Source organism: Haliotis rufescens, unplaced genomic scaffold (genome assembly GCF_023055435.1).
Source record: "Haliotis rufescens isolate VD_foot unplaced genomic scaffold, xgHalRufe1.0.p SCAF_2, whole genome shotgun sequence".
Classification (NCBI taxonomy): Eukaryota; Metazoa; Mollusca; class Gastropoda; order Lepetellida; family Haliotidae; genus Haliotis; species Haliotis rufescens.
Window position 1 is genome coordinate 21,761,973 of NW_025963890.1, and position 26,710 is coordinate 21,788,682.

The 26,710-nt window shown below is 39.9% G+C and overlaps 1 protein-coding gene across 1 annotated transcript in view; it reads right to left on the bottom strand.

The window, feature by feature from the left end:
* Positions 1 to 24,653, bottom strand: part of LOC124112012 (poly [ADP-ribose] polymerase tankyrase-like) — an 80,943-nt gene extending 56,290 nt beyond the window's left edge. The window contains exons 1-15 of the mRNA XM_046471981.2: positions 24,524 to 24,653; positions 21,707 to 21,799; positions 19,179 to 19,695; positions 17,556 to 17,837; positions 16,867 to 17,058; positions 14,346 to 14,442; positions 14,127 to 14,244; positions 13,763 to 13,947; positions 8,295 to 8,382; positions 7,827 to 7,964; positions 5,940 to 6,068; positions 4,602 to 4,676; positions 4,046 to 4,209; positions 2,802 to 2,911; positions 506 to 615 (exon numbers count right to left, since the gene is read on the bottom strand). Coding sequence (XP_046327937.2) covers positions 506 to 615; positions 2,802 to 2,911; positions 4,046 to 4,209; positions 4,602 to 4,676; positions 5,940 to 6,068; positions 7,827 to 7,964; positions 8,295 to 8,382; positions 13,763 to 13,947; positions 14,127 to 14,244; positions 14,346 to 14,442; positions 16,867 to 17,058; positions 17,556 to 17,837; positions 19,179 to 19,695; positions 21,707 to 21,721 — 2,220 coding nt within the window. The 5' untranslated portion in view covers positions 21,722 to 21,799; positions 24,524 to 24,653. The remainder of the gene's footprint in view (positions 1 to 505; positions 616 to 2,801; positions 2,912 to 4,045; positions 4,210 to 4,601; positions 4,677 to 5,939; positions 6,069 to 7,826; positions 7,965 to 8,294; positions 8,383 to 13,762; positions 13,948 to 14,126; positions 14,245 to 14,345; positions 14,443 to 16,866; positions 17,059 to 17,555; positions 17,838 to 19,178; positions 19,696 to 21,706; positions 21,800 to 24,523) is intronic.
* Between the last annotated feature and the right edge of the window lie 2,057 nt (positions 24,654 to 26,710).

The following is a 26,710-nucleotide window of genomic DNA, read 5'->3' on the forward strand; positions in this document are numbered from 1 at the left end:
TTAACCACTAGGCTACCCGACCACCCCATGGCTTCATAATAGGGGCACCAAGAGGCTTCAGGGAATGTGTAAAATTCAATTTTAAGTAGATTCAAAGGCTACATGAAAATAAAGAGATTACTGTACTGCAAAGAATGTGAATGTGCAAGAATACCCTTCACTCCTTATCAAATTACCTACTGATGTCTGACACACTGAAAAAGCAACATTCTGCTGAATAGATTCAACAAGCACCAGTCTGTGACCCCAATGCTTGAGTCATCCATGTGTAGCGGCCATTAAATTTCTGAGTCCTGTGATGGGATTCGAACCACGGACCTTCTGATCCGAGGTCGGACGCCTTGTCCACATGACCAAAGAGGTTAACCCCGTCAGCAAGCTGACAAGGTAAGGAAGTCATCTGTGGGATTACTCCACGCCCTGCTACACATGCAACAAACTTTCATCTTTAGACCTTGTTGTTTTAATGATAAGTAAATATGGAATGGTCAGATAGCTGACTTACCACATAGTCTTTCTCTGTGGCCATATGCATTGCTGTGTACGAGGCCTTGTTTGGCCGATTCAGGCCTCCAACCCCAAAGCGCATAAAGATTGGATCATCGTCACTCATGGCTGAAAGAAAAAACATTCCTGTATCAATTTCTTGACACTTCTTCTCATTTTGTATACTACTCAGCTTTTGATAGGGATATTCTGAATGTCTGGTGTGAATGTGTCTGCTTGATTGGATATATTTGGAGATGTTGTCATACAAATAGTATCTGATACTGCCATGAAACTGTGGCATTTTGATGTGTCACTTCAAGTTAAAATAAAGTGTGAACATACGTTCCCAAAAGCTGTTTTGGAACAGTAGGAATTAGATCGGTACCCATTTTGGAGAGTTGAACAGTATATATACCTGCAAATAAAGTAGTTTTTCTGTAATTTTTTTCTGTAGCGGTGCTATTCTAACACTGATTTCTCATAAGAACTCAACAAGACCACTGATAGACCAAATGTCTATGTCTACCTTTTGCATCCTATGCCTACTCCACCTATACATCATGTTAAACCAATTGTAATACAAATGTTATTTTCCTACACAAACTCAAAAGCAGAATTAACTGTGGTCATATATCTTTACTAATAAATGGAAAGTATTATCATTAGGATGATGTGGACTACATGAGGCCCATTTGGGACCATTTTAATGTGTATTAATAAAGTCACATGTTCTTTCCCGTGCTCACTGCTATATATCTCTTATGGGCAATGGTAACAAACTAACATTTCACTACAGGTTCATCTTCAGCCCAATAAAACACAACACACTATATGCTTCCAATTTAACACAAACACACAACATGCTGCCAATAAAACAGAAACACACTATATGATTTCAGTAAAACACAAACACACCACATGCTTTCAATAAAACACAAACACACAACATGCTGCCAATAAAACACAACACACCATATGCTTCCAATTAAACACAAACACACAACATTCTGCCAATAAAACACAACACACCATATGCTTCCAATTAAACACAAACACACAACATGCTGCCAATAAAACACAACACACTATATGCTTCCAATTAAACACAAACACACAACATGCTGCCAATAAAACAGAAACACACTATATGATTTCAGTAAAACACAAACACACCACATGCTTTCAATAAAACACAAACACACAACATGCTGCCAATAAAACACAACACACCATATGCTTCCAATTAAACACAAACACACAACATTCTGCCAATAAAACACAACACACCATATGCTTCCAATTAAACACAAACACACAACATGCTGCCAATAAAACAGAAACACACTATATGATTTCAGTAAAACACAAACACCACATGCTTCCAATAAAATACAATCACACCATATGCTTCCAATAAAACACAATCACACCATATTTCAGTAAAACACAAACACATCACATGCTTCCAATAAAACACAATCACACCATATTTCAGTAAAACACAAACACATCACATGCTTCCAATAAAACACAATCACACCATATTTCAGTAAAACACAAACACATCACATGCTTCCAATAAAACACAATCACACCATATTTCAGTAAAACACAAACACATCACATGCTTCCAATAAAACACAATCATACCATATTTCAGTAAAACACAAACACATCACATGCTTCCAGTAAAACACAAACACACCATATGCTTCCAATAAAACAAACACACCCCATGCTTCCAATAAAACACAAAACACACCACATTTCAGTACAAAACAATCACACCATATGCTTCCAATAAAATTCAAATACACCCCATGCTTCCAATAAAACAGAAGCATACCATATGCTTCCAGTAAAACACAAACACACTACATGCTTCCAATTAGACACAAACACAACATATGCTTCCAAAACATAATATATTCTCACACACACACACACACACACACACACACACACACACACACACACACACACACACACACACACACTAACACACACTAACACACACTCTAACTAACTAACACACACACTAACACACACACTAACTAACACACACACTAACTAACACACACTAACACACACACGCACGCACGCACGCACGCACGCACGCACGCACGCACGCACGCACGCACGCACGCACGCACGCACGCACGCACGCACGCACGCACACACACACACACACACACACACACACACACACACACACACACACACAAATTACTTTCTTGTGGCCAACTTAATGGTTTCACATTGTTCAGTGACCACACATACAACATCAAGTTGTCTCTGTAATATTGAATTACTTTTTTTGGCTTCTTGCAGGAGATATTTCACATTTTTAACTCTGTTTGCCCGGACAGCAAAGTGAAGAGGAGTGTCTCCCTTGTGGTCACAGTCATACATGTTGGCCCCTCTGCAACAGCAACACTTAAGAATGGAACAATAGACAAAGTCATGATATGTATCACCAAACATTGTTCATGAGAATGCATCAGGAGAGACTATATTGCAGTAAATGTGTGTGAATGTATTCTAATTCTGACAATGAGATAGTTTGTTTCAACACCACTTTGAACAACCATAAACCATGCCATGTCAGCATCCTCGATCATCCAATGTATCATACCTCCATTCTGTTATGAATTATACCCTGGATCTAGTTGCCATTATAGTTGTGTTATGAGTCTGACATTAACAACAGCCATCCAATCAAATCTCATGGTAAAAACAAGTGGTGATGTCGCCAGTTCTCTACTCGCCTTGTTGCCGGCCATCTATATGCAACTGGGAATGTCTAGTAGCATAAAGACTTCCCTCCCTACATTAACACTCCCGAAATCATCATTCCTAGCTGATGGTTTATAACAGTCTGGTGGTTCGATAAAATATATTGAGGGCTGCAAATTCGAATGTAAATCTATGCTGAACCTACGTTCAGAAGGGGCATTTTGAATGGCTGTTGATTTCAAGCTTATGAGTGAGAGATATTCTGTGACAAGTTAGCAATAGAGGAGATGGAGGTAGTGACGTCAGTCCAAGACAAGGAATGGTGGTGAATGAGTCCAGGGTATTTATCATGATAGAATGGAGATATAATACAATGGATAGTAGGTGATGGTCAGCTTGATGTGGAAGAAAAAAAACCAAGTGATGTAGGTGTTATTTACAGTGGGGGGAAAATAATCTGTGATATGACAAAGATGGCTACATTTGGCCACAATAAAAAAAAATTATAATTTCAGATAGTGAATTCCTATTTTCTCCCCCAACCCATCAAAATGGAGTGGTCGGGAAAATAAACTTAAACTTATTTTTATTCTATTTTAATCTTGTGGCTTTTGGCTCAGATTGGTCAAATCCTTAAACCGGAAATATAAAATGGGTGGTCCAAGTTCTCCATACCAGCTACGTTAAACAAGGTCAAGGTAGAGCAACACATGACATGCTCAGTATTCATATCTTTGTCACAAGGTCAAAAGTACAAACTGACTGATTATGACCGGCCTACCCTGGATAAGACCAAACAAAAAAACCAATGTAAACTGACCTCCCCACCAGGTACTCCAGAGGGGCTGTGGACTCACAGCCAGCAGCAAAGTGGATGGGTCGACGGTTGCACTTGTCTGAGATGTGGAAGTCAGGCTCCACCTTGAGCAGTCGGTCCAGATGCTGAGTGTTCGGGTTACAGGCAGCAATGTGGATTGGTGTTATCTGTTAGAATGAGAGAGTAGGTGGAACTATTTGATCAAAAATACACATTATTTCCAATTAACATTAGAGGAAACAAACTGACACAGGTTGTAGATGTTTACCACTTTGGTGAAACCCATGAATATGGGGCTGACTGATCCTTGCAAAACAAAGGTAGACAACTCTGTAATACAAGATGTCACATTCAAGACGACTAAGTGTTATTGATCTGTTGGAGCACACAAATTATCAAATACAGTGAAACTTTAAGTCCAGACATCATTATATAGATAGACATTCTGACAGAAAGTCCTCAGTTTGTTATCTTATGTTAAACATTGTCAAAGGTATGCTGGGGTTATTCTGTTATTTCATGCAATGGATGTCTTCTATTACAACAAGTTCAAACCTACCATTCTGACCGACTTGATTCCCCACTTGACCTGTGATGGCGGGCAATTCTTCAACTCCTTGTCTGACGTGAGAACCTGTGGTCAATAGAGTGAGGGAGGGAGTTGGTTTAACACCACATTAAACAGTATTTCAGCACTTCAGCATAATGTGTGAGGACAGTGAACCAGTCTCCATCATTCTAGTGCTGGTAGATGACACTAAGGCTAAAATAAATAATAGTCTTGGTTCTCAGGCACTGCCCGCATCATCATAAAGTCCACAGCAGGTTTCGTTTTATTTCGATTTTAAAAAAAATATAAAGAATCCTAATACTTAAAAACGATGCTATCCAAAATAGCACACGGTTACTTCCCTTTACACGCAAACTGCTTTACTGCGCATCTCGTGTTATGGTCATGGCGGCAATAGGAGTTTGTATGCTTGTTTATGTAGGGAGGCCATTTTCGCAGGTAGATGGTACGCAACTGTTTATTTGGTTACATACTAGTTTGAACAAGCAAAAAAACAAACCCTGTCCGCACTATATTTTGAAAAGTCATTGCCTGAGAACCAATTCTTTTATTTTTTAAGCCTAAAAAAATGATTCAGTGGACTGAAAACATCATTATGTCCTGATTTTGCGGAACAATGGTCATGTTTGCCTGGTCTTGACGCAGTTGTTTGCAAGAACTAAGAATCAGCGTATTATTTGAAACATTATAAAACATATCAACAATTCAAATTTTGTAAGCAAGCTAAATCCTATAATTAATTAATGCAAAAAACATTACCAAGCTGTGTTTAACATTTGGGAAGGGCCCGGCAGTACTTGAAGTCTTCTCCCATCCCACGAACCCCCCCTCGCCCATCCCATGGTATTGAATCTTGGAACCCCACTTCATCTCTAACTTCTAACATTAGGGTTATGACAAATCACACATGCTTATTATGAACACTGCCAAGTGGATTCCCAAATATTATTTGAAACAATATCATCAGAGGTATCACAACTGCAATAATAATGAGAGTACAACATGAGATGAAACTGGGTTTAATGTAATATCCAAGATTATTTCCCTCATACTGTGAATGTGCATCCACATGTGGGGCTGCTAGTCCAGATTTAACCCGGTTTTTACAGTGCTAGCCAACCAAGATACAATGTCGCAGTTTAACATGGATACCCCACTCAGAAACATCATACTGACAGCGTGCCGGACAGTCCTTGTTTTATCCCACTGAAGCCAAGTGCCAGGCAGGGTATCAGCAAGTGTCATCATTTAATGTCTTTTGCTATGACAGTGCCCGGGGATCCAGCTGCTCTCTGAATATATGAATCCTACTTGCACGAATCTTACCGAGTAGTGAAGAGTGGCTAGTTTCCCGAGGCCTGGATGTTCCGTTGCTATTTCCTGCATGATGGCTCCAGCAAGTTTGTGGTGCCCATGTTGAAGAGCTATGTCTATGTTCACAAGGGCTTGTTGATACTAAAAATTTAAAATAAACTCAGCATTAGAAACAGGTGTCTGGAAACGGTCATATGCACCGGACATGTCCGATTGGGAATCTCAAATGTCCGGTTTCAAATATTGCTTACCTGACATTTAAGCAGGAATTTCCAGGAATTAGAGTGCCAGTTGGCACAGTTAGAATCCTCATGAATTTAAACAAACATGTTTGTGGCATGAATCTAATGACACTGGTAGGCTGGGGAAACATGTGGAAACAAGAAACCTTGTATGCAAGGCTTGAACACAACGGCAACAATTACCATGTCATTATTAAAATGCTAAATTAAGTTAAAATAATGTTATTTTCTCAGGCCTGTTAAAACAATATTGAACACTATTGATTTCAATTGATTCCCTTTTTACATCTTACATCATATTTTTGACTACTATGCCCTTAACTCCCTTACATACTCAATTTGGGATCTCTAAATTCGATCTTAAGACTGATCTGTAAAACACTAAAGCTTTAATCAAAGGCAAGACTGAAAGTTACATTCAACCCTACAACTGCTTACAGTGGATTAACTATCTATCCAAGGTATAACACTAAAATAAATATTGGACAAAAAGACTGTGAACAGTCTTACTTCAAAAACATCTCAGCTCTTTCACAATTTCATTACAGATGCCATGTCAGATTTACTATAGTAATATGAAAGAATCGGATGTTCTTTAACTTCTTTTGAGTAGTACATGTATAATGCATCCATTATCATCCATTTGGTACTGCCCGATTTAGTTTGTTTTCACGATACCAAGGTCTGAAAGCTTTCTTCAGTCATACTAACAATTTAGAAGCCTCCACAATGATTGGCTGATTAGCAAATTCACCTGACAAGACCTCCACGCAGATGGGCTGATCAGAAAATTCACCTGACAAGACCTCTATGCCGACTGACTGATCAGATAGTTCACCTGACAAGACCTCAACACATATTGGCTGATTAGAAAATTCACCTGACATGACCTCCATGCATATTGGCTGATTAGAAAATTCACCTGACATGACCTCCATGCATATTGGCTGATTAGAAAGTTCCCCTGAAATGACCTCCATGCATATTGGCTGATTAGAAAGTTCCCCTGACATGACCTCCATGCATATTGGCTGATTAGAAAGTTCCCCTGACATGACCTCCATGCATATTGGCTGATTAGAAAGTTCCCCTGACATGACCTCCCTGCATATTGGCTGATTAGAAAGTTCCCCTGACATGACCTCCATACATATTGGCTGATTAGAAAGTTCCCCTGACATGACCTCCATGCATATTGGCTGATTAGAAAGTTCCCCTGAAATGACCTCCATGCATATTGGCTGATTAGAAAGTTCCCCTGACATGACCTCCATGCATATTGGCTGATTAGAAAGTTCCCCTGACATGACCTCCCTGCATATTGGCTGATTAGAAAGTTCCCCTGACATGACCTCCATGCATATTGGCTGATTAGAAGGTTCCCCTGACATGACCTCCCTGCATATTGGCTGATTAGAAAGTTCCTCTGACATGACCTCCATGCATATTGGCTGATTAGAAAGTTCCCCTGACATGACCTCCATGCATATTGGCTGATTAGGAAGTTAACCTGATACGACCTTCTGTGATGGTTTGTCAGAACTTGATGGAGTGAGGTATAGAATCGGTGTTAAAGATCTCATTCCACTAATTTGGAGCTCATTTACATGAGGCCGATAACCAACATCTAAGCCACAATCAGTTGTGTTTTACATACTTTATAGTAGTCCATTGGACTGTCCTTCTTTCCCTTCAAAACATCTTTCATGGTGTTGAAGTCAATACCAACAGCTAACATGTGAGTGATGATTGATTCAGATGATGGCTCTTTTCTTTCTTGCATATCGGACAGATCCTGCAAAAAAGATATAAATTACTCAAATTTATTAAGTGAAAACTGGAGTCCCCAGTCTCCCTATGTGGATTCTAGAAACACAATCATCAGTTACCCACTACAACATCTGGAATATTGCAGATAATTCTGAAATACTACTGTGATATTGCCATGGTATTGCTGATATTGCTGTGATATTTGTGGAATATTGCTGAAATATTGCTAACTGCAACATACAACAATATTTTCTCATTCATACCTTCTTTATCCTTAGAGTACTTTTAATAAAATAATTTGGTATTTTGGAACATTCTAACTTCTTTTTATATCCAATTCAATACTGTCACCTACCTTAGTAAGGGCATTGTTTCCTTCTCGACTGCCTCGACTGGCCATGATTGGACGTATAAAGGCAACACCCAGTGATCTGAAGTTGTACCTAAAATACAAAATACAATAGGAGAATATAACAAGTGCTGGGAAATGTCCAAATTCTTTACTGGAGCATCCATGTGCACGTTTTGTTTCTTATTTTTATACATTTGAGTAGAGACTTCAGTTGACTTCAGTGTATGCATGATCTGATCGTTGAATATGTGTCTGTAAATAGCCTTTGACAGGGCTTTCCCATTCGGACATTATGTTCCAACTCTTGAGACCTACAGTGGGTACCATGGGTAGGGTCGGGTATTAGGGTGGTCGAGTACCAAGGTCTTAATAAGGACTTGTCCCAGGCCTTCATGACAGCATTTTCACTTCAGTGAATCATTTCCGGTATAAAGGTTGAATCAAGGCAAAAATTGCAACAACAAAAAATGGCCTACATTTGTCTGGTCTCACTACTATTTGCATCAATGACAAATTCAATAATTTTGAGAAAAGCAATAACCGAGTGATGGCCATTAATAGTTTTCTAAATATGGCCGTGTTTTACATCGGATTAGAACCCTGTGAGCAAGGACCATTCATACAACGATTCAGCTTCATGGGCCTTGTAGTTTCAAAGATGATGTCATAAATGCAGTGACACTAGAAAAACAGTGGTACATGTAAGTCAAAGATCGCAGCTGGAAAAAAAGTCAAAATATCCCAAAAGCATCTTAAATGTTATTCCACAATCAACATACTTTCTGCATTTCAAATTCAAAATGACACAAGCTAAAATGGCAGAGTAAAGCGCAAAAGTGAAAAATATTCAGCTTTCATTACAGTTTTGCAATTAGTGAACAACAAGATTGAAATGTAAAATGGAACAAAAATGGAACATATATCTAGAGGCCCATCAGTAGCTTCAGATGTAGCAAATTTCATTACCTTTTGAACAATAATGGCTGAGTAATGGCCATAAATAGGTGTTTCAATATGGCTGCTGTGGGAGCCATCATTGGTGGGAATAAGTATGTGAATTATCAGCTTCATTGGTGCAGTGGTTTCTAAAGAGAAGATGTTAAGAGCACAAAATGCACGACTGATGATGAATGCCCGACAAACAGGCCATGACATAAGCTCACTTGAGATATTTCTTTTCTTCCTTGGTGTCTTCTGAATGCATATGAAACCTCTGAAAATTGTCCTCTTAAAACCTTTGTTGGACAATGTTTTAAATTTCATATATATTAATACTTTTTTAATGCTTTAACTTCCCTTCCTTATAAAAACAGATAGTACTGGAATAGAGAGACAGTTGAAGCAGATTACAGCCTGTGACTCGGCATCCATGAGTTATCCCCCTTGGCCCCTACTCCCTCATATTCTTCACTGTATGACAACAGACGTAGTGTAGACAGTAGTGCCAAACGGTAAGGAGGAGGAGGATGGAGTCCGGGTTAGCCTATAGGTGTAGCGTCAGGTAAGTATAAAAACATTGCATTTAATCAGATATGCTCTTGTTTTACCTTACCTGACGCTACACAGAGCTTTATTCGACTGATGGAAGGCGGGCTTTCCGTGAGAAACGCCAGGCATGCTGAGGAAATACAACAAAACTGTCTGGCAGGCAACCCAGCAGGCAACGGCAAGGTAGTGGCTCCCGGAACAGCAGGCAAGGGGATAAGATGCAGGTCAAGTCCTCTCGGAACAGAATGGTGGTCTGAAGGTAGAGAGAACATCGCCTGACAAAGGGTAAAAGTAAGGTATTCCGTATCTGGCCCAAAAGAGGGGGAAAAACAGGACCAAAACTTTACTAGGTACCAACAGAACAGTACCCAGCAACCCAAGAGGAACAGCACAAAAAGCCATGTTCCTCGGAAATGGCATTGTCAACGGCATCAGGGGTTGGTCAGCTACTGGGCCAGGACAAGTGAACCAAAGCGATGCATACCCTTGACGTCCTCCACACAAATGTTGCTAAGATAATGGCTGGCAAAGAAAGTAGATGACCAGAAGCACCCCTCCATGATGGACCGGATGGAGACCTTAACATATAGGGCCAGCAAAGAAGACAGGGCATGGATCCCATGTGGATTGGAGGCTGTTGGTGGTGATAAGCCCTCAGCCCAAGTCTTCAAGGTGAGATCTTCAAACATAAGTGGCTCATACAGGGCCCAGCAAAACAGCATTGAGATCCCAAGCTGACACTTCTTAGTCTGGTCCTCAAGGCTAAAACCTCGGACCATGTCAAAGAGGGCAGGGACCGATGATAGCCGAGAATCTCTAGCGATCTTCAGGACAGAATTGAGCCCAGCAAGATAGGTCACAATTGTGGAACCAGCCAGGTGACAGGATTGGCAAAGAAAAACAAAAAAGTCAGCCACCTGTTGAATGGTGGCCTCCACTGGAGCGATGTGCCTGGACAAGCAGAAAGCCTGGAATGACTGCCACTTGTCATAAAGGAGGAACGATGAACTTAGGAGACAGCCACTGCAGCACGAACTGAAAAACCTTAAGCGATCAGTGACTTCTGGAGACACGCCAGACATGCAGACTGTAACCGCCGGGGTCTGGATGTGGCTGTCTGGTGTGAGGATTGATCAGCAGATTATGCCACACTGGGAGATGAAACACAGGTTCGCTGGCAAGATGAAGGAGCCTGGGAAACCAAATCCTGGCCAGCCAGTAAGGCGCAACCAAAAGCAGATCCAGAGGACAGGTCTGAGCCAATTTCTGAATGACCTGAGGGAAAGAACTTTGGGCGGAGAAGTGTACACGCCGACTTAGGACAGAGCAAGTCTGTCTACCTACCAAGCAGCTGGGTCCGGGGCTTGAGACACGTACACCAGCAATTGGTGGTTGATCACTGTAGAGAAGACATTGACGTTGGGAGTTCCCAGGTGGTTGCAGAAGAACCGGAAGGCGTCCAGATGGAGCATCCACTCCGTGGGGAATGGACGATTGGGAGTTGTCGGATAAGACAGGTGTTTCGGAGGAGCAATGACGAAATCGCCCGAATGATTGCCTCCAACTGTAGATTGTTGATGTGTCACGCAAGATCCACAGGAGTCCAAAGACCGGAAGCAGTTTCCTGGGGAAGACGGGCACCCCATCCCTGTAGAGACGTGTCCATGAAGAGATGGTGCGTGGCCTCTAAGCTTGTCATTGAGGAACCACTAAGACATTTGATGGGACTAGCCACCACTCCAGGAAAGGGTGTAATTCCTCTCAGCAGAGAAAGAAGGGGACCAGACAGGTCTGAGTGCAGAAAGGGAAGGAGAAACTTCTTAATGGGACACAGTTGCAGATGACCACTGGATTTAAGATCCTGAGCTGAAGTTAACAGGCCAAGAAGGCCCTGTGGCAGGCAGAGCAAGAGATGAGAAAGGGCTCTCCTGACCCCAGATTGGAGAGCAGCAAACTGATCCTGAGTAACCTGTATCAAGGAGAGGTCTGTCAGAAAGAGCCCGCCTGAAACGTGCTGAAGAATCGGGGTCTGAGGGATGCTTTGACCGTGGATGCAGTCATCGAGGTAGGCTCCAAACCGAATCCCCCTGCAGTGAAGAAACGCAACGATGAGTTATATGTGTGAATAACAATGCAGGTAGACATCCTGTAGATCCAGACTGATGAGGTAGTCCATCGGTTGTAGTAGGTGGAGAATGGATGGAGATCATCTGGAAATGTGGCGGAGGCGCAAGATAGTGGAGACTGAATATCACCAGATTGTGGATCATCGTCAGACGAAGCCTTCTTTGGCACTAGTAAGATAGGAAAACGAAACCCTGGAGTGATGGAGTCCGTGTCTATGAGATCTTCCTCATTTTTGGCAGTCAGGAGGTCGATATTGACCTTAAAGAGCCGTAACATCGAGAGGCCAAATAGAGGTTCCAAAGGGGTGGTAGTGAGAAGAGGAAGGGCACGAAACTGCAGGCAGAAACTGTGGGGGAGGGTTCGGGTTCTGAGCCTGGAGCAGCTTACAATTCCTCCAGTAGATTTGAAGTTTACCTCCTACTGGGGATGGATGAACAGGGACAACTGGCGGAGGGAGGTGACAGTTGTCGGGCGCCCGACGAAAGTCACTTTCGCCTACCGTCCCTGTCGGAAAAGAATCTGCGGTAGGACTGGCGTTTGGGACGAAAAGAAGAGGACTTCCGCTTCAAACCAGTTCTCTTCCCAACACAGGACTTTCACTGCTAAGAGAGCTGTGAAGAGAGGAGACGTTCCAAGTTACTAAGAAGACGAAAATGCTGTTGATTAGCGTCCCAACTCTGGGTCTCCTTGGCAACAGTAGGGATCCGGCCGTTGAAGAGAGCCAAACCAAACCAAGGATGGCGCATCAATTACGTCTTGAAGGATGGATCCCAGGAAGACTGCTTGAGCAAGGCAGAGCGCCAAGCAATGGTGATGGATCCAAGACAGTATTGGAGGTAAGATCCAATTAAAGGCAGAAAGGAGCTGGTCATTAGCCTCATAGGGATTCTTGTCCAAGCGGTCTTGTATGGCTCAAGCAGTCTTGTATGGCTGTGTTGGCGGAAGCCACTGGATAAAGGGAGTGACAAAGAGAATCGGTCATCGGAACTGAGGAACTTGGCCGAGAAGAACAAACAAGCATCCGAACCTCTTCATCAACAGGAGTTCATAGAGTGGGAGATGAACCAAGCAGGCATATCCACAGGAGTAAGAGACTTGGCTGGAGACACTTCGTCATAGTCTGGTACAAAATGTTGCTCATCATCCGAAGGGCGGCATGGGGCAGAGATGGTCGAGAGATGATGACACGCTGGAGAAGGAGAAGTATGGTAGGACCCCAAACACCAGAGGAAGAAGCGCTCAAACACAACCAGAGTGTGAAGTGGGACTAGCAGCAAACAAAAACATAAAACGGGTAATAACCAACAGGTTCAACAATAGTTTAAGAAAACTGTATAAAAAAGTAGATTAACATGCAACCTCGTAAACATGAGACGCCTGAAAGTTAAATTGGCGACCCATGCGCAAATTGTGCTAAGTTACGAGGCCCTGAAATTAAATGGAATTATCAAGGCATAAACCGCAAACAAGCGGATATACCAAGCAGGGGGAAGGATATATGGAGGTAACACCATCTGAAGACAAAATTTGATGACAAAACAAGGTAAATAGAAACTCTGTTGCAATACACATCTGTCCGTAGGGCAGACAGAGAAGAATATGAGGCAGTAGGGGCCAAGGGCGATAACTCATGGATGCCTAGTCATGGGCTGTAATCCGTTTCAATTGTCTCTTTGTTCCAGCACTCTCTGTTTGTATAAGGTATGGAAGCTAAAGCACTGTGTAGCATCAGCTAAGGAAAAACAAGTTCATTTAAAACATTATTTACATGTTATATTATGTTTCATGGTTTATAACATCATTGATCTCGTCTTTGGTAAACCTGGAACCTCTAATTGAAATCCCTGCAGACTTACGATCCAGTCTCTAGTTTTGCAACGTTGACTTTGTCAGGCATTGTGTGTTTTTTCCTCTTTCCTAGGGTACTGTTTTCATTCCCGAAGTAGTCCTTATACAGGATGCTCATGGCCTCCTTGTCCTTCAAGGTTACTGCATGGTGCAGGGCTGTGGTTTCATCAGCGGTACTCCGATAATGGGAAAGCTGGAATGGTAAGTAGAGATATAATAAGCCTACAAACAATAATGCATTTTACATCAAATTGTCTTGCTACTGAATTGTTTTCTTACTAAGAGCTATAAGATATTCTAAATTAACAGATATCCTATTTCAACAGTGTAAATTGTTACAAAACCAAGGAAAATTCAAAGCTCAATCCTCACATATCGAATCTTTTCTGTATCCTTGATTAACTTCTTAAGCAGTTTGTAATCTTTCATATGGACAGCTCGGAATACCAGCTTGGAGTGTGCATACTTGGACACAAAGGACACCGATTGGCTGCACAGGGAAAAAAGAACAGAAGGTTTTTTTCAGTTAACTTGTCACACAAATAAAGACATGTTGAACATAATGCAAATGAACATAAGCTTCTATCTTACTTTGTTTCAAAGAAAGGGTCTTTCCTGTACACATGGACAGCAGGATTTGGATGTAGAGTCAGCTCATCAGGCTTTTTGGGGACTTTTCTCTTGCGCTCTGAAACAAAAACCATCTGTAATTACTACAGGACTCAAGCCATATTTAATTTAATAATAAAGTGAAGAAATGTTCCTGACATAACGAGGAACTGGTACAAAGGCATACTGATACAAGGAGGTATCGGTACAAGGAGGTACTAGTATAAGGAGAAACTGACTCAAGGGAGGAGTGGTATAAGGAGGTACTGACACAAGGAGGTACATGCACAAGGAAGGAGTGGTATAAGGAGGTACTGAGACAAGGAGGTATCGGTACAAGGAGGTACTAGTACAAGGAGAAACTGACGCAAGGGAGGAGTGGTATAAGGAGGTACTGACACAAGGAGGTACATGCACAAGGAAGGAGTGGTATAAGGAGGTACTGACACAAGAAGGAACTGATACAAGGAAGGAGTGGTATAAGGAGGTACTGACACAAGGAGGTACATGCACAAGGAGGGAGTGGTATAAGGAGGTACTGACACAAGAAGGAACTGATACAAGGAAGGAGTGGTATAAGGAGGTACTGACACAAGGAGGTACATGCACAAGGAAGGAGTGGTATAAGGAGGTACTGACACAAGAAGGAACTGATACAAGGAAGGAGTGGTATAAGGAGGTACTGACACAAGGAGGTACATGCACAAGGAAGGAGTGGTATAAGGAGGTACTGACACAAGGAAGGAGTGGTATAAGGAGGTACTGACAAAAGGAAGGAGTGGTATAAGGAGGTACTGACACAAGAAGGAACTGATACAAGGAAGGAGTGGTATAAGGAGGTACTGACACAAGGAGGAGTGGTATAAGGAGGTACTGACACAAGAAGGAGTGGTATAAGGAGGTACTGACACAAGGAGGAGTGATATTAGGAGGTACTGACACAAGGAGGAGTCGTATAAGTAGGTACAGACACGAGGAGACACTGACGCAAGGAAGGAGTGGTATAAGGAGGTACTGACACAAGGAAGGAGTGGTGTAAGGAGGTACTGACACAAGAGGTACTAGTACAAGGAGGTAACGACACAAGGACCTACTTCCACAAGAGGTACTAGTACAAGGAGGTAACGACATATGGACCTACTTCCACAAGAGGTACTAGTACAAGGAGGTAACGACACAAGGACCTACTTCCACAAGAGGTACTAGTACAAGGAGGTAACGACACAAGGACCTACTTCCACAAGAGGTACTAGTACAAGGAGGTAATGACACAAGGACCTACTTCCACAAGAGGAGTAACTGGTACTAAGGCACTGGTACACAGAAACTGATACTGATACAGAGATACTGATGGAGTTGATGGAGTTGGTACACTGGTATACTTGAGTATAGTGTGCACTCTTGTCCTAAAATACAAAGCTGTGTAGAAGGAGGTGTGCATTATACACACAATAATGAGTTTTGATTGTCTTTTTTTCACCTAACGCAAAGACATTTCCGTGAGCATGTAACACCGGAAATGCCATATCAACAAATCCATATTGGAGTACGCAATGTAATCTTATAATTATGCAGTCTGGTTATTAAAAGTGTTCATTGTATATCTGGACTTATGTTTGTAATCTATTTCATTAATTTAATCTATTTAGATTAATTTTGGTGAAATTGCGTGTGAAGCGATCGGAAGATTGCATGACTCACTATTATTTACAGCAACCACAGTCAGATTACCGTTATTGACGCCTTGAAACAAACTTTAGTTGATAGAGAATAGATACATATATCATGAATGCCACACTTTGACTCGTAAAAAGTCATATTTGTTGTAGTTTGACTATTCTGTGTCAACATAAAGTTCTTGCGATCACGTGCGCAGGAGCCTCGACGGTGGCTGGTCAAATTGTTCCAAGTAAAAAAAATCCGGCAATAGTGATCAGCTGCACCGAAGTGCTATGCATATGGTTATTAATGTTTTAAATATATATAGTAAAAGCTGCATCTAAAATAACACGATATTGGAATATATTCTTCCTGACAAATTCTGATCATTGCATCAAAATTCTTTAAAGTTATATCGTTGGGTAAGTTTTAACCGAATCACCGGTAGATTCCAAGAAAAATGTGTGGACAGCTGATTGCTGTTTCCGGCTTGGGTAACGAGAAAATACACAAGTTAATCTTAATCTCTGCATGTGAATTAATGCCTAGCAGGACAGAAAATATTATCTAAACTGTAAATCAACATGTCTGGTGATTTTTTATCTCAATTTTCAAATTCGTACTGACCAAATTTCTTATCACAGGTTCATTTACCTGAATTCGCTGAAGGGGTACGGTGTAATTTTCTGCTGCGTATAATATTCAACAACAAAAATTCCAAAATACTGAATCCCCTAGAGGGGATGCGCATTATACTTGGGGGCGCACTATACTCAAGAAAATATGGTATGTGTTCAGGGGGATTCAACAAACATCACTGAAATAACAAAGAATACAATTTCACCTTTCTTTTCTTTTGGCTCTCTCTTCTTTTTCTCTCCTGGTGTTTTCCTAGACTTTGTTGCCTTTTCTTTCTTCCCCTTCGTCTTTTCTTTCTTCCCCTTTGTTTTTTCTTTCTTCCCCTTTGAAACTTCCTTGATCTTCTTCTCTATCTTCCTCTTCTTTTCTGGAGGTTCAATCTGCACAACTTCTTCAACTACAAGGGGAACATCACATACATGGTACTACAGACAATAAGAAATGTTCCTTTTTCCTGGAAGACTAAGGGATTTTTAAAGTCAGCGTATTAAGGAGAGAACTCAAAATTCACTATGCACAGAATCATCTGCGACTGGTCGATTTGGGAAAATATTGATGTCAAACTGAACCTTACATTAATGTTGTTGACTATTATTCTAATAAATGTTGAGAAATCACAAAATATCTGGGCAGACCTAGATGAAACAAATACACAAAAACAACAGCATTAGTACCAACAATCTTCATGAGCATGATGAAAATGGTTAAAATGCATGTGCTTAATAAAAAAATATATATCAAAAAGAATTGCTTGACTCTATATCTATGTATTTATTACAAGACTCATGAACACAAAACATGGATAGCTGTCAATAAAATTTAGTTTGAATGACTTGAATCAAATTTGGCCAAGCCTCATATCTTTTTAAAAACAAAGTAGTTATCTCCCCTTACTGTCGCTGTCCACATCATCAGCAGCCATGTTTCCCTTGGTCACATCCTCTACAACCTTCAACAGCTTATCAGCTTCCAGTCGATCTTCATTGCACAGCAAATACACTTTTCCTATTTTTGTTACACGGACATTGAACAGAATGCACCCAGGGTCAATCTCATCTGCATAGTCCAATAAAAAGTCGTTATCAGTAAAAGTGTATTTTGGGGACAACCATCGGATTTTGACAGTCTTGGTTGTGTTGTAGACATTGTTTCGAAGGCGACACAGAAACCAGCCGCCTGGAAGAAACAGAACAATCAGTGAGTGAAATGGCACGCCTCGAACTGTATTTCAGTAAAACCACAACATGGAAGGAAAGCCTAATTTTAGCCCAGGTTGTTAATGGTGTAACGATACGGTGATAAGTATTGTAACGAGATATGAGGCCCCCGATACAATGCATCAATTTATAATCCCTGTATCGCAATACATACAATACATTTCATTAAAAGTTATATTGATGTAAAAACATGTGAATGATAAGAGAAACTGTTCAACCCCCAGCCTACGTAGATTTTCTGGTATTTCAAAGTATGGACATAACTTGATGACATAACATTCACAGAGCCCTCTAGCTAATTATTCAGGGTTGTGATTCACCTGCAAAAAGAAAGAATATCAACTTGTGAAATGAAAGTACTGTATCGGGATAGGAATCGTCTCGCACCCATTGTGCAGGGATATGTATCGCATCGCAACCCCACCGTAGCATTACACCTCTACTAGTTGTACACATCTGTTTCTTTGGGTAAACCTCAAATGAAAGCATGGAGCTCAAACTATCCAAAGATGACTTGCATTTCATAACAAGGCCAATAAAAAGAAAAAGGCTGACATGCTAAAATATCTCTAAATTGATTAAAATTAGGACCCAAAAAATTTGTATTTTCCAAATTTGCCATCCAAATCTAAGATAAGTTCCTGAAGCCTTACCTGTAACAGCAAAAGTTTTAAAAACATGGTGTTATACGTTTCTTTTAGAGGCCAAAATAGGCTGCCCAGCACTGCAGGGGAGAAAGTCTGCCCATGGGGTAAGATTCAAAGCCAAGCAATGTCATTAAAATCAGATCTTAGTTTTCACTACCACTAACCAAAGATCTGAGGACATCCCATTACGAGTCACGTCAGAATGACCTTTCGCGAACATTGACCGACCAATGAAATGACTGACATGAAATCAACATTAGCCAATCAGAAGGCAGCTATCTAGAGCTTTACGGCACTAGTTTCAAACTGGCCACACACTTCGAAACATATTTAGACGCATTCTCGATTAAAAAATTTAAAACTGACCAAACAACATTCTGGAATGGTTTATAGATGGCCTAGATTGTATGGATATAATCATAAAACCCGTAACCGCCGGAATACCCCGTGTTAAATATTTCGAGGTTGCATGATTAGAAAACACATTCCGACGGTCACTTTCAGGATCTGGTAAGCGACGCTCTGATTGGTTGGATGAAAGGTCTTGCTGACGTGACCCGTAATGGGATGTCCTCAGATCTTTGTTTAGTGGTAGTGAGAACTAAGATCTGATTTTAATGGGAATGCAAAGCCAGGCCCCTGCTACTGCTTACCTTCTTCATTCCTGACAGTAACATAGGTGCCTCTGATGTACCAAAGTGTCTTTGCATTTGGGTCCTTTGTCGCTGCGGTCTTTTTGGTGGGTGCTGTCACTGATGGACTTTTTGCAGTCAAAGATGGTGCTCGACCTGCCAGGACTGGTTTGGATGTCAAGGAAACATTTTTCCCAGCTGATGATATTTTTTTGGACAACTTCCTAGTTGGTGTTGGTGCAGATTCATCAGATTCTGATGACTTTCTTTTTGCAAAGGTCACTTGACGGGACGATTTTTTGGTCACTGATTCTTCCCTGTCCAGTTGAATTGTCGGACGTTTTGACAAGGGTGTCTTGTTGGAAGTTGACCTTCGTTGCAAGCCTGACCTTCCTGGAGTAGACTTATCCTCATCACTCTTATCAAGTTCCTTTGTGGACTGACGAGACAAAGATGGCCGTCCATCTACTTTATCAGTTGTGTCTCTTTTGTCGCTGGTCTGTTTTGTGAATGATAATCTACTGGACAGTCGTTTAACCTGGAGAAATATTAACTATGTTAATGACATCAGATGAAAATAATCTTTGGAATGGAATGATGATAGTAGATAGCCAGATCATAGCTGAACCTTCCCACATCAAACGCTCAAGTTTCATGCTGAAGAAGGTACTCTAGTTTGTATTCAGAGTATTTTGCTTTTCTCATATCAGGAGGCCTATATTTCAAATCTAAATGATTCAATCTATCTATCAAAATGAAAACAAGGGTGTCACTGTGTATTTGATTGTGTTAGGCGCGCTAACATCCAAATTCACACTTTACTTCAGAATCCTATGAAGAAATCCATCAGTTTGATATCATTATTGTTTAAAAGTATCGCTAATGCTATTTAACTTAAATATCAGAATACTTACAAAACATTCCTCTTCAAGAAAACATCCTAATTTCTGTTTGTTAGTGTGTTGAAATTTGAAGAAATTGATAAAAAGTGCATATTTCCCTCAATTCTTAACATACAGCAACATACCATTGATTTCATGGATGAATTATTAATAACCATTAAATCTAAGTACAATGTACATTTGTAATGGGACAATTGTAATGTCAAATATGAAAACAAAAGAGGACGTTCAAGAGTGATTGATTGAGTGAGTTTAACACCGTTGTCAACAGTATTTCTATTAAATCATGGCATGTCAGCCAAATGCTGGAGTTATGCCCAAAGAGATGAAAAACCTTGACATTTGCCAGTTTGGTGAAACCCACAAGCAAGTGTATGGTGCTGACAAACCACAAAATTATAATGAGGATGAAGGCTTGATTTAAGGAACTTGATTTAACTTGCACCAGGTGCATGTTGACATGATATCTAGTTGCACCCTGGTCCCATGAAGTTTAAGGTGAGGTGAGGTGTAATGTGGTTTAATGTCGCGTTCAAGATACTTATATAGCAACGAGCATGCATGTGAGTGTGTGTGTGGTTGCTTGTTCTATTCCGGACTAATGCCGATTTTACAGAGCTAGGCCAGTGAGATACCCCATTCAGACACAGTATACTGACTCTGTGTCGACCAGTCCTTGTTTTAACCCCTTAATGCCCAGCATCAGGCAGGGTAACAATAAGTACCATCTTTTAACATCTTTTCAAATGACGCCAGCCGGGGATCAAAACCCCGGACTTCACTGTCTCTAGGCAGATGCTCTACCACTAGACCCTGACATTATTTATTGTAAACGTCCTTTCGTGCTCACTGACATTCTTTATTGTAAACGTCCTTTCGTGCTCACTGACGTTCTTTATTGTCAACGTCCTTTCCTGCTCACTGACGTTCTTTATTGTCAACGTCCTTTCCTGCTCACTGACGTTCTTTATTGTAAACATCCTTTCCTGCTCACTGACGTTCTTTATTGTAAACATCCTTTCCTGCTCACTGACGTTCTTTATTGTAAACATCCTTTCCTGCTCACTGACGTTCTTTATTGTAAACATCCTTTCCTGCTCACTGACGTTCTTTATTGTAAACATCCTTTCCTGCTCACTGACGTTCTTTATTGTAAACATCCTTTCGTGCTCACTGACGTTCTTTATTGTAAACGTCCTTTCATGCTCCATGACATTCTTTATTGTAAACATCCTTTCGTGCTCACTGACGTTCTTTATTGTAAACATCCTTTCCTGCTCACTGACGTTCTTTATTGTAAACGTCCTTTCATGCTCCATGACATTCTTTATTGTAAAGTCCTTTTGTTCACTGACGTTCTTTCGAACACATTGTTCTTTCTTTTCTTATGACGTCTTTTCGTAACATTTGACTATTAATATTAATACTTTTTTACCTTTATTTCAACTTTGTATTTGTTTAACCGGCGTCTGTTTGTTTTGTGTTTTGACCTTTATAAGTAACATTAAGTTCTTTATTCGTAATATTTGACCTTTATTGTGTATTTTTGTCTTTTTTTTCAACTTTGTATTTTTTTACAAAAAAATGGCCGCCCATAAAGAGCACCTGATTGCCTTAAAAACGTTAAAAAATGCTACATTTACTCACAAATGAAGGAATCATGGCTGAAAAGGGTGGGGACAAAAGTCACCAATTCCAAAGAACTTTCCACTTCAAATCTTCAACAAAAGTGTCTTAAATCTGAAATACAAAAGAAAATAAACATCTGTTATTTCATTGTCCTCTAGAACTTAAAACAACGGAAACAACTTATGCACAATATACAGTTAATAGCAATCATATACACATACAGATATTTAATTCAGTAATTCAGGCTATTATGGCCCATTATATATTTGTCTTACTTATATGAGTTAGTCACATGAATTTGTGAAACATTTTTACCTTGTTCGAAAAACATTTAAAATAATTGCAATACATTTTATTGCATAATCGTTTTCGGAATTTAGAAGATTTTTCATCATTTGCTTCTCTTTATGTTTTTGACACAATTCAGGAAGATATGTTCTTCCAAGATGTTGATAACTATCACAAAACAATAAAACATGAATTTCATCTTCGATAAAACCACTACAACATTGTGTACACACTCTATCAACAACATCAGCATCATAGTGGTGGAGGCTGGTTTAGTTACTCTCCAGGTGAAGCTTCAGCACCTGCTGTTTTCAGCAACATAAACAAGGAGTCAAGGAAGCTAATTGATTAATTATGTTGGGTAGAGTTATTACATGCAAAACTAATTTAGATTTACACACATTATATGCTGATTACACAACAATTAATATAGGCATGTAGAGCCTGTGGGTGTGAAATAAAAGAACTGCATCATACAGAATTGTGCATAGATGACTTCTTGATGGTTTTGTAATATGGACACTTTGATGAACCTTTAATTGATTTAAAAAAAATATGTTTTAAATATCTATCAAACAGAATCATCTTAGTCACATCATACTTTAGGACTGTGGGCCTATTTATAATGATTGATGATGATCTTAAGGGAAAAAGGTATTACAATATACCATATTCCTAATAAACCAGGGCGCCCTCAAAATTACAAATAGGGGGCTCTTAATAGAATATTATGTTGATGAAAAACAACAGAGTTGAAAGATCGTAAATTTCGTGGTTTATGCTGAGAGCCTGAAATGTTTTTATACGACAGATATATTTTTCCAGAATTTAATTTCCCATAATTAAGGATGCAAATAACACACAAATTATACACGAATAAATAAGCCTTGTGTACTTTGATCAATCAGAAGGCGTGCTAATTGGGATTGTTGCTTATTAAACAGGGCGATTATTATGTCGAATGCGGTAGCCTATTTTAGGACTGTTCTCTTGAATCATTTTTAGAAAAACATTTCTCCTGAAACTTAACACAGCTGAAAACATTTTACCTGAAACTAAAAACAGCAGAAAACATTTTAGTCTAACAATGAAAAGCCAGTTTGCTGCTGTCTGAAGATCATATTGATATGTACAGTAGTGATTCAGAAGCAGAGTTTTTGAGTTCTCCAGAAAGCATTCAAAGACCCATAAAATAAACTTGCTTACATTGACTTGTCAAGGTAATAAAATGATATGCAGGTGTTTTAATTCATGCAAAACCCTACCTTTTGTTTAGAATGTTTTTAGTGCAGAGAAAACCATGGGTTAATTGGCAAGGTAAGATGAGGTGAAATGGTGTTTTAACATCATGTCCAAGATTATTACACTTATATAGCGACACGAATGCATGTGTGTGTGGCTGCTAGCCCATTGAGATACCATGCCCCAGTTTAACATGAATACTCCACTCAGACACAGTATACTGACTCCGAGCTGACCAGTCCTTGTTTTTAGCCCAATAATGCTGAGCGCCAGACACGGTAACAAGAAGTACTATCTATGAACGTCTTTTGGTATGGCGCCGCCGGGGATCGAACCCCGGCCCTTCCACTCTCTGGGCGGACGCTCTACCACTAGACCATGGAGGCGTTATGAACTGGCAAGGCTTGTGGAATACTTACTAATGTTTGCAGTAATTACATCCATCACAGTCAGTCCTCTCTTTGATGAGAAAAGTTCCATATTTAGTGCCAATGATTTACTATGAGCTAGCCTTACTACCTCCTAACAAAACCTTGATGATCATTAATTATAACTACAATCATAACCATTCCCGGTATAAACTCTTTGATATTTTGGTATTCAATTGGCTTCAAAAGAGACAATATACAGATATAGGGTCTCTGACTTTAATATGACAAGCTTTGATAATTTTACTTGATAATAAATGCAGTATCACTTTTGTGAGAAATTTTTTTCTTACCTGAAAACAGATTTGATTTGATTTTATGTTCTTTGCAAAATAGATTCCTAACATATTTCTTTGACAAGGAAAATTAAGAATCTGCCATGGGGCTCCTTAGAAATTACTGAGGCCTAAAAATCTTGAATCATGGCTTATTGCATACACGAACACCCTTCAACTGGAGTTGTGGCACCTATCACTGAAACCTGTGCAACAAAAGCCATGTTATCGGTTACCTGTACACAAAGTGACACACCCCCTCGAGGACAAAACTAAGGGACTAGGCGATATCAAACGAACGATTAAATGCTAGATCAATTAACCTTTTCTAAACCGTTTTCCCGATTCCGTCGCCAGTAACATCTCATGAAATTAAGATCTGTGATACGTCGATGCAATGGCAATGCATATTAACAACATATCAACGCCAAAATGCGTTGACTACCGTTCCGAACGTTTCTGTCCGAGTTTTTACAAAATTGTGCCCAGCAGTTTGCGGAAGGGGACATATTTTGTGTATCAATGTCTTTCTGTCACTTACTTGCGTATGTTGATATTTGCTAAGTGTTGCATTTATATCTATGTATGTGTCTTCGCCTTACCTATTTTAGCTGTGTTTCGGTACACTCGCAATGAGAAAACACTGAGTGAGACACCGTCTCCGCAGAGCTTATACCTCCATTGCTAGCGGAAGTACTGAGTGATAGGGTATTTATATCGACTGGTAGTCGCTGATTGGCTCGTATGCCGCCGTCTTCATGCATGCCACAACTCGTCCAGTTGATATGAGCTATGTCAGCAGATTGGCCGGCTACAAATATTTCGCAATGTTGTCTACATCGCGGAAAATCAAACAGTGAACATGAATGATCATGTAAAACACTGTACGTAGTACTATATGGGTCAATATCAGCGGGAGAATGTTTTCTCCGTTGTTCTTGGATCGTAAGTCGTGCTCGTCTTGAGTCTTAATTACAACAAATAAATACTAGTCAATTGATCGTCTCCATGACGCATCGAAACCCAATCCCGAAGCAGGTGGACTTTATCGTTGTCGCTCATGCAATATTCGGTGGATTAAGAAGGAACTATCCGTTCCGTTTTCATTCTCGGTGCTGACATTGTCCTTTGGGGATGTGACACTTTCTGCCCTTTAGGATAAGATAAGAAGGATAACAAATACAGCTTAAAATTTGAATTATATTATGATTTACAGACAAGGGCATGATATTTGAACGATATGATTCAAATGTGCTGGGACAGCATGCTAGTTTGGCCGAGTCTAAAGTTTCCCTTAATTTGTTCAGTAATGATGACGTCATCCAAGGCTTTTAAAGGTTGCTAGGGTTTTGTAAATATTTATATCCGATTTTTTTAGTAAATAGGAACAAAACAACGCTCACTTGAAACGTGATTGTTCAGCGAAGTAGAAATTAATATATGAGTAGTGAGGATCAAATTATATTTCGTACTTATGGCCAGTTATTAATGCTCAAGATGGCCGCAATGTTTGTGTGAGTGCGCGCGCGTGCGTGCGTGTGTGTGTTCAGTCTTCTCAAATGTAGTCTCATCAAAATCAGATCTTTCACACCGATATACGAAGACTCTCTGTGAGAGATATTGTGTAATGCATGTAAATAACACATTCATATAATTGTCAACAAATAAGGGATATATCACGCCATATCATATCTTATACATGCCTATTTAACATTTAAGCTGAGAAACATTTCTAAGGTCTTGCGATCAGTGCAGTTTTGTAGAATGCGTAGTTCTCATTTTGGCACACATGCATTTATTTGATCCAAAGTACCATAATAAAATGCTAAATGTTCTTGAAAGTTATATCTAATTTTCATAACCGTTCAGAATAAGTCCAGGCCACGCAGCAATGTCAGTGTTGTGTCTGGAACTTCTGTTGCGTGCTAATGTCCCCAGCTACCCCCCTTCAACCAGGAACTGACTAAACAGAAGAGCAAAAGTAACTATACCTCTCAGTTGATTTTATGCTATGTTTGATGTTGAATTGAAAAAATCTTAAGTTAGAGTTATTGTATCCCAAAATTGAAATATACTGGTGCCTAGTCAGCGCTCAAAGAATACTTCTACATGGTTTTATTTATAAAAATATTATTTGATTTAAAACTGTTTTAAATTACAAAAATAAATGTTGCATAATACAAAACTACTGATGGGGATTTAGAATTCGTATCAAAGAAAATCAATCAGTTTTCTTTTATCGGCACAAATGTACGTTTCAACCTGGTAGGGTCATGCTGTTGAAAATTCATTTCTTACCCGAGTCTTCAATGAACCAAGTTTCATTTACACAAATTTACCAGTCACAGAGTACCTTTAACAAACTGTTACAGGTATGAGTGATGTTTAAATAGAAGCAAATTGAACAACTCTTCTTTCAATTTTCAAATACATAAAATACAAACTTTGTTTTACCTCTCAGTTTATCATTACCATTCTATTGTCTTTGCTTGATGGATGTCCAAACACCGCTAGCTGTAAGTGCCACATGATTATCTAACTTATCTTCGTTTGATGTTTCATTTTCACATGTAACTAGTCTCTGTGTTTTTCAAGACCTGTATTGTGTTGCCCGTGAAAACTGTAAATTACTCATGAAAACAATGAATTGTATACTCTGTTTTGCCATCAAACACCCTTCTCCTATGTAGTGAGTGAGTGAGTATGGTTTTACGCCGCTTTTAGCAATATTCCAGCAATATCACGGCGGGGGACACCAGAAATGGGCTTCACACATTGTGCCCATATCG